Below are 12,315 nucleotides of genomic sequence, written 5' to 3'. Positions count from 1 at the left end.
GGACAGGGAACACTGCTTTTCTGAACTGCAGGGGCTGTAACCAGAAATGGTTGGGACTCCCAACCCTGGTCCCAGCTCCTCAGTCACTGTCACATGGTGAGTCCCAAACTGAAATCGAGGCGTCTCACCTTGGCCAAGTGGGCCCACGGCTGTTTCTTAGCTGCGCCTTTCACTCACACAACTACTTTCACTGGAGCTGAGATAATAAAATGGACAAAGTCCTCGGAAGATACAAACTACCAAAGCTCACCCGAGAAGAAACAGCCTGAAAAGTCAGGTAGCTATTAATGAAATTTAAATTGTAGTTACGAACTTTCCAGGAAGTGGGGGGAAAGGCTGTGAATTCAGGACTGATAACAAGCTGTCCTACCTGGATCAGGTAATAGTAACACCACAGTTTACCCCGGGCTTCCCCCATGCCAGGGGCGCTGCTGAGCCTCTCACATACATTTCCCTGGGGTCTACAGCACTGCAGCCCTGAGAGGGGGCAGTGCCATCTCCATTTCACAGATGAGGACAGTGTTGGAGAGGTTAGCTGACTTGCCCCAGCTCACACAGCTAGTTAAGGGCACACAGCACTGTCTCCCTAAGGCTGGTTTTGAGATACTTTTGGTATCATTTGGTCTGATTCCATACATTCCCTGATTTGTAGAATAATTGGGTTCCCACCTCTATTTCAGGGCCAGTCCTCTGCAGTTTTGACCTAGAATTCCTAGATACTTTTCGTGTGTCCAGGGAGTAACATCAGAGAAGTGCTAGTGGATTAGGGAGTCTTTTCTTTGGAAAGGTGCAGTGGGGTGACCCAATTTAAATCTCCGAGGCAAGCAGCAGTGGAGGGAGGGAAGGAAGGGAAGCTCTGGGGCCTGCAGACTGACCTGCGCTGGTCACGGAGCTGCAGCGCCTCCTGCTGGTGCTGTTCCACCTCTGCCCGCAGCTGCCTCACCGTGTCCTTGAGCTGCGAGTTCTCCCAGAAGAGGCACCCCTCATTTGGAGTCTGCTTAGCGGCGCCCTTTGGGGAGCCCGCCAGGACTAGGCCGTCCCCGTCCTGGGAAGAAGGTAGCCAGGAGAGATGTCTTCAGGAGGCTCAAAAGGTTCAAAGAGCCTCAGATGTGCTCCACCTAGCCTCCAGCCTCAACAGCAGCCGGGAGCCACAGACGGCTACATACAGATGCACTTTAGGTGAATACCAGAGGCAGACGGCGGATGGGGGAGAGAGGTCTGGCCTCCTAGGAGGTCACTGTGCTCCCCAGCTGGGTAGGAATTACGGATGTGCAAGGAAGGAGCCAATGGGCCATGTCTGGCCAGGAAGTTCACGGAGAGTGGGCAGTGAGCTGGGGTGACAAGGCTGCTCCCACTCATGGGAACAGGGAGGTCTGGACAGGGAGAGGAGCTTAGAGACATTCTCCTGAAGATCTGAAGTGACCCTGACTGGCTGCCTCTAAGCCCTGCCTGGTACCAACAATCTGAGAGGCAGATGTGTTTGAATTAAAAATAACATGCAGAACGTAATAAAACCTGTGTTTTGCTTTACAAAGAGGGAAGCCTGCAGGCTGGCCAGGTATCCTCGAGGGGGAGAAGGGTCTTTCCCATTCCAGACAAGGGAATCAAGAGCCAAGGACCTCTTCTTTACGAGTCTGCGGTAGCCCTCACTACTTGGAGAGGGGTGTGGGCGGGTGGGTCAGGGGGCTGACCTCTGTGGTGTCAGTGTGGTCCTCGCTGTCCCCTGCACACTGGGCCATGGCCTGCCTCCTGTCAGCACTGCCCAGGGCCTGCAGCTCAGCCTGCAGTGCCTCCAAGTCCTTCTGGTGCTCAGAGCAGGCGGCCCGCTGCTCCCGCAGCTCCTGCCTAAGGGACTCTGTGGAAGGAAGAGCGGCCAAGGTCAGGCGCGTGGTGAAGGCTGGTCTGTCTGGGGGTGGGGACTGCTGAAGGCGTTGGATAGAGTTCTCCAGACTTATTTCAAGATGACAGTAACCAGAGTTCCATGTATGGCACACTAACTGTGCTAGACCCTGGAAAACTGTTCGCTGAAGCCCTGCAACCATCCTATCTGGTACTACCCCTCCCCATTTTACGACGTGGAACCTGGGCCTCAGAGAGGTTGAGTGAGTAGCCCAGGGCCACACAGCTAGGAAGTTGTGGAGTCAGGATTAGACATTTCCAGTGGTTCTCCTTCACTCTGCACCACTGCTGAACCATTGTCAGGTGGGTAGGAAGGTGGTGGGTTAGGGTGGGATGGCCTGAGCTGGAGCTGAACCCTGAGGCAATTCTGGGCCTCAGCATCAATGGGAAAACAGGGGATTATCAATGACCAGGAGCCTCTTTGGGGTTGCAGGTCTCAAGTTAGAAATTTTACCATTTATGCCAACTCTTAAGGAGACAAAACATTCATGGGTTCTCCTTCCCATAGGTGTGAGGTCTCGGCTGGATTATGGAGGCAGGAGATGGTATGTTACCTCAACAGAATTGGGACTAAAACCAGAATGATTCGGGAGAAATAGATAAGCCGTCCTTAACTCAGGGAGGGGTATGGCCAGAAACTCAAATTTCTCCCCTGAGGACGCTAGTGATTTCTAATGGTGCGCTGGTGTGATTTAAAGGCAAGGGAAGCAATCCTTTCAAAACGAGTATTTTCTGACGGAACACACACTATTCAGTGAGTTTTTTTTTAAAAAGAAGATAATTTTTAAGGGCTAGTGAGTTGAATACCTTTTTGTTATGGACTTTTGACACTATATTTTAGTTACTGCAAATAACTTCTGAAATATTGTTCAATAATTCCATAAACTCTAAGATAAGCATCCAGCATGGGCCTCAGTACATAGCAAGTGCCCAACATATATAGTATTTTTAAAATAAACAAATGATATTTAGAATGAAAATCAATGATATTATAAAAGCATATTAGTTGTGAAAGATTTCCCATATGCCCACTAAGCTTCTCTCAAAGGTCTAGTATATTAAACACATATAAGAGCTTAATATATTCTGATAACATTCTGTTGAAAAACTTACTTGGTTATCTTTTCTCCCCAGTATAATTTTAATAAAGTAATTTCTAAAGCTTCTTTTCTTAAAAACAAAATCCAGATACAACCCCATTTTTTCGAAATCCTTTATCACAAACTTGCAATAAAACCCTTTAGCAAAGCATGAACTGCAGCGTATTTATTCATTACCCTCTCCTCCTTCCCACCACCCATCTACTCACCCACCCACCCATCCACCCTGCCCCCCACCCCCACCCATCTACAGACCCACCCACCCATCCGCCCACCCATCTATCCAGCATGCCTGGGTCCCCACCCCAGTGTACCATATAATCTCCTGGACACTCTCCCTCTCGCCCCTCACACACCGACCTGCACTGCAGGCCAGGCGTGTCTCACACTGACACTGGACTAGGAGTAACAGGGACTAGGAATCCGTAATATCACTCTGTCGTCATGGGAGGTGCTCCCACCCACCCACCACCACCCAGGAAGCCCACGATTTGCTATCCTCATTAGGAGTCCACCCAGCCCTTTCTTCCTGGGGCTGATGCTGAGAATCCCAGCCTGTCCCCAGGGCCTCTCCTGATCCTTTTGTCCTGGAAAGGACCGGACTGCTGTGTGAGCAGAAGGGCCAGAGAAGGCGGCAGGGACATCTGTGCCAACAGCTGCTGGATGTCCGGCCTGATCTCAACCTGGGGGCTCTTGAACCTGAGACATGTGGCACAGCCTGAGTTTTATCTTCTATAATGAGCCTTCCTTAGAGTCTGCTAACCTGAGCATTTCCAACATGACTACCTCCACTCCGGGGAGCTGCTACCCAGGAAATCTGGGGGCCTCTCTCCTTCCTGCTCCCCATCACTTCCACCAGGACACACAGTCTAATGAAAACTCAACCAGGCAGCAGGCTGAGCTTATTCATTTATGCGGGAAAGAAACTGCTGTCTCCATAATCCTTGTAAGGAGAGGCCTGTCTGGGTTTGAAAAAATACTGAGTAAGGGCAACACGGTCATTGACGACAGGCATGAAATAAGGACAGGCATCTGTCTTGCTCTGGAGAATGAGAGGAAGAGCAGAAAAAAGCGTAAAATGAGGCAGAAAGATGATCTGCAGAATGGAGAGGCTCCGCAGTGGGCCACGCAACGCTGGACCATACAGAGGTAGTAACAGTGAACACATTGTTTGCGGGTAGTTTTTATTGCACGCTCTACTACCAGTCGACGTAAAACGTATAAATACGTTCCCGCATACAATGTGTGAATTTACGTAGCCTGTGGTTTACTCATGCAAATCTAATAACAGCCCGACAAGGCGCATACTGCTATTAATCCCATTTTGCAGCTGAGCAACGGAGGCACAGAGCAGCGAAGTGACTTGCCCAAGGTCACACAGCTAATGAAGGTGGGAGCTGGGCTTCAAGCCCAGGCAGTTTGGCTCTGGAGAGCTTTCCTGCCTCTGGTAACTCTGTGTGGTTGGTTTTTGATGTGAAAAACTGAAGAGGAGGTGAGTTTTGTGCTAGGGATCAGGAGCGGGCAGGCAAAGGAAGCAGAAAACATGCAGGAGCCTGGAGGCCTCTGCCCCCCAAATCTGCAGGAATCTTCAGAATGGAGAGGAGAGGTTGAGGCAATGCCATGAAACTCTTGTGAAGGCCCAGAAATATGGTGTATGTTCCATAGTAATGATGATGATGGTATTATCTACATTCACCGGGCTCACGTCATGTGCTAGGTGTCTTATGTTCAATATCTCATCAAGTCCACATGACACCCTATGAGCCTGGGGCACCTGTAACTCCATTTTATAAAAAAGAAGTGAGGCCGAGTGCCACCCTCCCTGGGGCTCACAGCTAGTTGGTAGCAGAGCCAGGAGTCGCCCTGGCCAGTGTGCCTCCAGACCCCTGGGCCCACGCTGTCCCTGGTTCCCAGCTGGGGCCTGCGGGATGTGGCTGGTTGTGTACCTAGCTGCAGAGCCTGCTGAGCCTGTGTCCTCTCCTGCTCTGCCTGGAGCTCTTGCCGGACCTTCTCCTGCAAGGCCTGGAGCTCCAGCCGGTGAGCCTGGTGCTGGATCTGCAGGCTGTGGCTGGATTCCTTTTTCAAGAGCTCTTCTGTGGCCTGTGGGGAAAAGTGGGAGGAAGGAGGCATAAAAGTGGGCACAGAGGGGGAGATCTGTCCCCTTGCCAAGCTCCTCGGCCCCAGCTGAGCAATCTCCGCTCTCTGGCAGAGGGCTTATCAGTCCACGCCCCAACCTGCCCGGGATGGCAGTGATGGCCTGGCCACAGCAGCCATTTCGTAACACGTGAACCTAACCCTGGTCCACAGCTGACTGGACCAGAGTGCACCCTGTTCCACGCTGGACCAATCATTGGGAATTTGGTGTTATGAAGTGGGAAGAGAGAAAGAGAGAGGAAAAAAAGAGAGAGAGAGAGGGAGAGAGACAGGCAAACACTGACTAGATGCCTTCGATTTCAGCACACTCAGGAAAACAGCACTGCCAACACCTTGATTTGGGGACTTCTGAGCGTCAGAGCTGTAGTATAACTGTGTTGTGCTAAACCATCAAGTTTGTAGTAATTTGTTACAGCATTAATAGGAAACTAATGGCCTCCCTCCCTTCCTTCTTTCCTTCCGAACGGAGAGTTCCAGTTAATACACAGCCCCGCTTCTGAAACGAGGGAACTAAGGCTAGGAGGGATAAACTTGCTTTTCCAAGGTCACACAGAAAAGATTCAGGAATCATCATTCCCTCACCTCTTTATCTTTTTTACAGAGGAAGAAACGGGCTCAGAAAGTGATCTGACTGAGGACAGGTCGACAGGGAACGGTGGAGGCAGGCCATGGCAGAGGCAAGATGGTAACCACGGGCTGCGGGGTCCAGGGCCCAAGCCTTTCCCCCTGCAACCTCTGGGAACAGTGAGAAACAGGATTCCACCAAATGCATGAGGCTCCCCTTAGGGGGAGCAGAGCCAGCCTTGCGCCCGAGGCAGCTGACTGACTGCCGCAGCGGCCTTGCCCTGCCGATCCCCAGCAAATGGGGAGAAATGGTCTCACTCCCAGGGGAGACCCAGCCATCCTGCGGTGAGTTTATGTAATAAGGCAGCGAAGTCTCCCGCTATTCAAACTCTCTGATAGTTCCTCCTCTTGTACTTGCTGTAAGGCTCAGAGAACTCCAACTGGTGACATTTTTATGCCCCGTGAAACAGGATCGGGGAGGCGGCAGCAAAGGCTGGCAAAAGACCGTGTTGGAGAAGCTACTGGCGGCAGCTCACTGGCAGTCGCTCTCTGGGCTGTGTGAGCCAGAGTGGGTCCACAGCTACTGGTGAGGCAGGGACAAGCCTCCGCAGCACAGGGAGCCTGGGGCCCCGCGCAGGCGCGAGGGCCAGGGGAGACAGGGTTTGCCTTGAGAGGGCTGCAGGAAACAAACGTCTGGGGAGCAGGCAAGAGTGGCCAATCCGTAGGATCCCGGAGGGAGTCAGGGCACCCCGGCTGCAGGTGGGAGGGCAGGAATGTGTGGCATCCACATCAGGAGGCCACAGGAAGGCAGTCACTGGGTCTGGGCCAGGACTCTGAGGCCACTGTGAAGTCACTGAGGCAGAACATTACCTGATGTCCGCACACACACTTACACCACTGGACAACTGTGCACCAGAAGCCAGAAACAAAGCAAAGACATAGTTGCTGGAATCAGAAAGAGAAGCCGCCCTCCTCCTGCAAGGTGCCTCCAGCGCCCTCTGCTGACAAAGCTTATCACTGTGCTCTTTGCCCAGGAGAAATGCTTCAAGAATCCAGATCATTTTTTGCAGGGCGGGCACTGAAGGCTGAATTGGGAGCTAAGAGGCAGTAAATTGATAACAGAAGGCAAATTTCCTAGTATTTTGTATGTCTGATGACTTTTATTCAATTCTCACACTTATTAATAGTTTAATTGAACAGCTCAGGATTGCTTTCTTGTCTTTCACCTTCCCCTGCCGCAGTTGAGATGCCTGATGACATTCTGATTCAAGCACTTTGTGCCTGGTGTCTTTTTTCCTTACTGAGAGCTTTCAGAATTTCTTCTGTTTTCCAGACGTTTGGAAATTTCAAGATGAGCCTCGGTAAGGGTCTTTCTCATTGAGTTCTAGGAATTTCGTTCTGTTATTTCTTTGAAAATATCCTCTCCGCCACAGTCTCTTTCTGGAACTCCTGTTTGTTAGATATCAGCCTGGATAAACTAAGCCAGAGAGACTGAAAAATTCAATGAGACCCTTGACTAAGCAGCTACTATGAGCTGCACGAGGATTCGGTGATGAACAAATAGAGATGATTCCTGGCCTCAAGGGGCTTCCAGTTTGGTTGATATGATTATATAAAGAAGTAACTAGTATGAAGGCTGCTGTGACAGAGGAGGGACAGTATGTCATTGGTGGCAGTCCTAGCAGGAGCCTCATCTTGCAAGAGAGCAGGAGAGAAAGCCTTCTGAGAAAGCAGGAGGTAGAAGCGATGGATGAACCATGTTCGAACCCCCCTGCTGGAGGGCTGACCCTCATCACAGCTCCCCAAGCCTTTCAGAAGGTCTCTGCTGAGATGGTCTTTCTCAGCTCTGGGCTGCCCTCCCCCTTTTTTAGCTGCTGGGCTGAGCCTGACTCGATAGCATGCATTATGCATGACAATCCCCAAATCAGGAAAGAAAATTGTTCTTGTTATCAAGGTCCCAGGCAGGTCAGGGAAAGCAGTATAATAAACCCAACGGACCCAAGTCTGAGTCCTTGCTTTGTGGCCCTGAGCAAGCTGCTGAACTTGAGTCTCTCTCTTCATCTGGAAAAGGGATATGATAATCATGACCTTGGTTACTGCAGGGGTTGGGATGGTGTGTAAAAGGCACCCGCAGACGGCACGGCCAGCGCTCAGTCAGGGTTGGGCTTCATCACCAGCACCCTCACCTTGAGCTCTTGCTTTCTGGCTTTCTCCAGCACGCGGAGGGCTCGCTGGTGAGAGGCCTCGAGCTGGGCTTTCCCGGCCTGGTTCTGCCGGATGGTCTCCTGGAGCTGGCACTGCAGCTTCTCCCTCTCGAGGTCGGAGAGCCGCCGGAGCTCCTGCAGGTCCTCCTGGTAGTTGCTGGCGCACTGCTCCAGGGCCTGCTGCAGCTGCGACACCTGCCCGCCGGGCAGCCTGCCCTCAGCCCAGCCCCGCAACCCTCCCAGACTGCCCTCGAGAAATACAAGCTTTCTAATGTCTACCCGACCCAGCTGAGCCGCCTCCACCTGGGAAACTCTCAGGGGTGGAAACCTCAAGCTGGAGGAATCTGGGGACCGGCAGGCCTCCTGGGGGCTCTGCAGCTACAGCCGCAAGTGCTGGGCAAGAGCAGGAAGGACTAGGATGCAAATGGTCCAGGAGAAACCAAGAGGGACCAGCATGCCCTCTGGGGACCTACGTGGCCTCCCTCGCCTCCTTCGGGTGCTTGCTCAAGTTTTGCTTCTTACTGAAGCTTCCCCGACAAGCCCACGTAGCATTACACCCACGCCCTCCTCATCAGCCGGCCTCCCGCTCCCCTTTACGCTGCTGCTCTTTTTCCTGCATCCTTGTCACCTTCTCACATTATGGGTTTTATTCATTTTTTATGTCTAATATGTATGGTCTGTAGCCACCTCCTATGCTAAAATATAGGCTCTTCAACACAGGACTTTTTTTCTGGTTTGTTCATGGACAGACCCCCAGCACCGAGAAGGGCCCCTGGCTCATAGTGGGAGCTCATGAGCCACACGGGTGTTGAAAGAAAGAACAGAACTAAGGCTCCCACCTTGCCGTGGACCGAGCATGCCCTCCGCAGCTTGGAAGAGAGTCAGGCCCTGCGTCCACGTGCAAGGCTGTCAGCAAGGATGAGTTGGCGGCGGGGTGTCACTCAGCATGAGCACATGTCCCCATCACGGCTGTCCTCCTACCTGGGCTTGCAACCTGGCCTTCTGGCTCTGCCACTCCTCCCGCAGATGCTGGATTTCGGGTGCCTTCTCCTTCAGCAAGGAGCCCAGGGGAGACTGCAGATCACCTCCTTCCTGGAGGGGAACTTCGATCCTTTGAAGACACAGAGGCCAAAATCACAGAAGATCCCAGGCTAGAAATGGCCCTGCCACCCTGATAACTTCCCAACCTGCTGGGGCGAGGGAGCTCCCAGGGCAGTTAGTGGCATGAAAAACATTCCCTTTGGATTTAAAAAACAACCTGATATTGACTTCTAAGTGTTACTGCCCTTAGGCTACAACCAGGATTCAGCTGAACCTCCTGATATGTTTTAGGGGGTGCTGAATAAATGACGATCAGCTGTCAGGATGACTGAGCTTAGTTACTTAGTTATGGGGTCCTTGGGGGCCCCAGAAGAAGGGGTCTCCATGGTCTAACTACATAAAATAGTTTAGGCAAAGCCCATAGCTGTGCTGAAGGCATACAAGACATGTCCGTTCCCTCCTTTAGCATGATGCAAGGGGCAGTGACAAATACTTGAGGACAGAATGAATGTGTGAATGAATGAATGAATGAATGAATGAATGAATGAATGAATCCTCCCACATCTGGGTCCTCATTCACTGGGGCCCTCAGGGGCTGCACGACCTCCTGTACCTGTCCTCTTCATCACCGCTGGCTCCTTCTTTAGCTGCTAACTTATCTTGATGCTCTTCTCCTCTGGGCAGGGTCTGAGAAGGCTCACTCAGCTTCAAGCATGGATCCTAGGGCAAGACAGTTGCACCCTGAGACAGTACAGTTCCCTGAGCCATGCTGTGGTTTATGAACCCGGAGAGCGGAGGGGCAAGAGCTCCCGCAGTCCCCTGCCGGTGCACGGCTCGCAGGCTGGGTGAGGGGCCTGTGATGATTCGGTACCTAGCACAGTGCCGGGCTTAGCAGCCCTATCAGGTCCTCCTGTCCTGCTTTCCAGGCGACCGGTCATTTCACAGGCTGACGAAACTAAAGCATGGAGAGAGTAAGTAACTTGTCCAGGGTGCCACCATCAGGGAGGAGTGGAAATAGGATATGCAAGCAGGCAGTTCCACTCTGGGCCTGGATGCTGAACCACCTCGTGGTGCTCTCTGTGTATGATCCACAGAGAGGGGTCCTTGTTAGGCCTGCCCACGGGCTGTTGCGGGATCAGAGAAGAGTGCCCGCAGCAGCCACTGGTCAGTAAATGTGGGCAGTTGGTGTTATTATTACTATTATTATTATTATTCCCATTTTCCAGGTGGCAGTCTGTGACATCTCGTTCCAAAGATCAGAAAACATGGAAATTGCTGGGAGAAATGGGGTGTGGTGGGAAGAGAATGTGGAAACTACGAGTTAATGTCGAGGCTTCGGAATTTTCTGTGAATTGAATTTGTTCATGTTATTCTCCCCTTTGCACAGAGGTGAGAAAGACTTTCTCATTTTGGTTTTTCTGCTTGTCAAGGTAACAACTGTCCACAGCAAACAGTAGAGTAAGACAGGCTAGGAACAGATTCCTTCGTTCTTGTGGTTTCCATGCCAGTAGTCACAGGGCCCGGCGAGTTTGGTTCATGGCTGTGTACTCTCAGAAATTATGTCACTGGCCAGTTTACAACCTCCATGTGGACCTGAGGCTAAATGGCCCATCTCTGACTCCTACTCCCAGGTATTTGGGGCACTCAAAGTACCTTGGACAACTCTGATTCCTATAAAACCCAGAAGCAAATATCATAGTCTAAGCAAAACAGCTTTGGGAGACACAGTTATAAATATATGTTGATATAATACAGATGAAATTGCACAGTATATGTGGAACCACCACCACCAAAAATCAAATAGCATAATGCTACAATATAAATACATAAACAATGATTAAAGTTAATTAGGTCCAGGTTTTAAAAGGAAGACTGATGGTTATAACGAAATTTCTGGTAAACAGAAACACAAAATGTGTTGGCAAAACCAAAATGGTAGCAGTAATCATGATACACATGAACTGGCTAAGTTCAACATGGATATCCATCCTGATGAAAGAAATCGGTCATTAAGACACTAAAAATGAAAGTGTAGGCACCTGACAACAGAGCCTGAAAGCATACGCCACATGTTCAGAACTGTAGGGAGAAATGGGTAAATTTATAACTAAAAGGGGAGATTTTAATATACACCTCTCAGAAACTGACATATCAGGTAGACAAAATGAGCTGGAAGATTTGAACGAGATTAATAAGCTAAAACTAAATAGCTAAAAAAAAAAAGACTATTAATTCCCGTAACATTTGTATGGTGCTTAGTGTGTGCCTGGTCCTCAACTCCATGAGCTGGGCACTGTCATCCCATTTTAAAGGTGATGAAACAGAGGCAAGAGAGGATATGTGACTTGCCCAAGGTCATACAATGAGTATATCGCAGAACTGGAATTCAAATATGTATATTTTAACTACCAAACTGAGAATATATGCTTTTTTTCCTATCACTTAGGGAACATTAAAAAAAAAACCTAAAGAAAAAATGATCCCACAGCAGACTACAAAGCAAATCTCAACACAGTTCAAAGTGTTGACATTCTACAGATCATGCTATCTGATGGCAATGCAATAAAATGAGAAAGTAACAAGAAAGCAGGTTTAAATAAAAAAACCAACAACAAGGTAAAATTCAAAGCTCTGAAATACAGCTAATGATATATACTTAGTGGGAAATTTATAGCCTCAGATGTATATATTAAAAAACATTCAAGAAGTTAGAAAAAGACTAACAGAATAAACCTAAAGTAAGTAGAAGGAAAGAGATACAAAAGATAAAATTAAGGACACAGGAAAAAACAGATCTGACCAACACAGCTGAAGGCTGACTTTTTAAAAACCCCTTCAAACGGCTGGTAAGCCCAGTCAAGGAAAACAGGAGAAGGAACTTAAAGCAACATGAATAATGGGCAGAGATCTCATGACAGTTATTAGACAGATGAAACAGACTTTCAGATGGACTCTGAGCCACTGCGAAGGCCGGGGAGGGGATGTGCAGGATGTAACTGCTGGGCCAACTTATCGACCTCATTTAAAGGCACGCTGGGCAGGCGTCCAGAAACAGGAGAGCGTGAAAAATGCTGAAGCAGCTGACGACGCACCTGCGTGGCTCCCCTGCTCCCGCCACATCGCATCTGTCTGTTTCCGCACATTGACTCGGGGGTGCCTACGACTCTGAGGCGGGCAGGAAGGACTCCGCTGCCCTGTGTCACGCATGGGGATCTAAGATCGGGAAAGTTCGACGACACGTCTCAGGTCCCGTGGCCACGGGAGGGTGGCACAAGGACTGGAACCCTTGGGTCCTCTGCCTCCCATCCAGGTCATTCCATGTGACCGCACTGGCACCTGGCTGTGCTGTGTTG

General features: G+C 50.3%; 1 protein-coding gene across 1 annotated transcript in view; it reads right to left on the bottom strand.

Moving 5' to 3' along the window:
* FAM184B (family with sequence similarity 184 member B) overlaps nucleotides 1-12,315 on the bottom strand; it is a 62,468-nt gene that overhangs the window by 9,069 nt on the left and 41,084 nt on the right. Inside the window, exons 8-13 of the mRNA XM_016199757.2 lie at nucleotides 9,576-9,682; nucleotides 8,903-9,032; nucleotides 7,904-8,116; nucleotides 4,946-5,099; nucleotides 1,692-1,855; nucleotides 872-1,045 (exon numbers count right to left, since the gene is read on the bottom strand). Coding sequence (XP_016055243.2) covers nucleotides 872-1,045; nucleotides 1,692-1,855; nucleotides 4,946-5,099; nucleotides 7,904-8,116; nucleotides 8,903-9,032; nucleotides 9,576-9,682 — 942 coding nt within the window. The remainder of the gene's footprint in view (nucleotides 1-871; nucleotides 1,046-1,691; nucleotides 1,856-4,945; nucleotides 5,100-7,903; nucleotides 8,117-8,902; nucleotides 9,033-9,575; nucleotides 9,683-12,315) is intronic.

The sequence above is a fragment of the Miniopterus natalensis genome, chromosome 1 (genome assembly GCF_054644295.1).
Source record: "Miniopterus natalensis isolate mMinNat1 chromosome 1, mMinNat1.hap1, whole genome shotgun sequence".
In the NCBI taxonomy this organism is placed as follows: domain Eukaryota; kingdom Metazoa; phylum Chordata; class Mammalia; order Chiroptera; family Miniopteridae; genus Miniopterus; species Miniopterus natalensis.
This window is presented reverse-complemented; position numbering and strand designations above follow the sequence as displayed.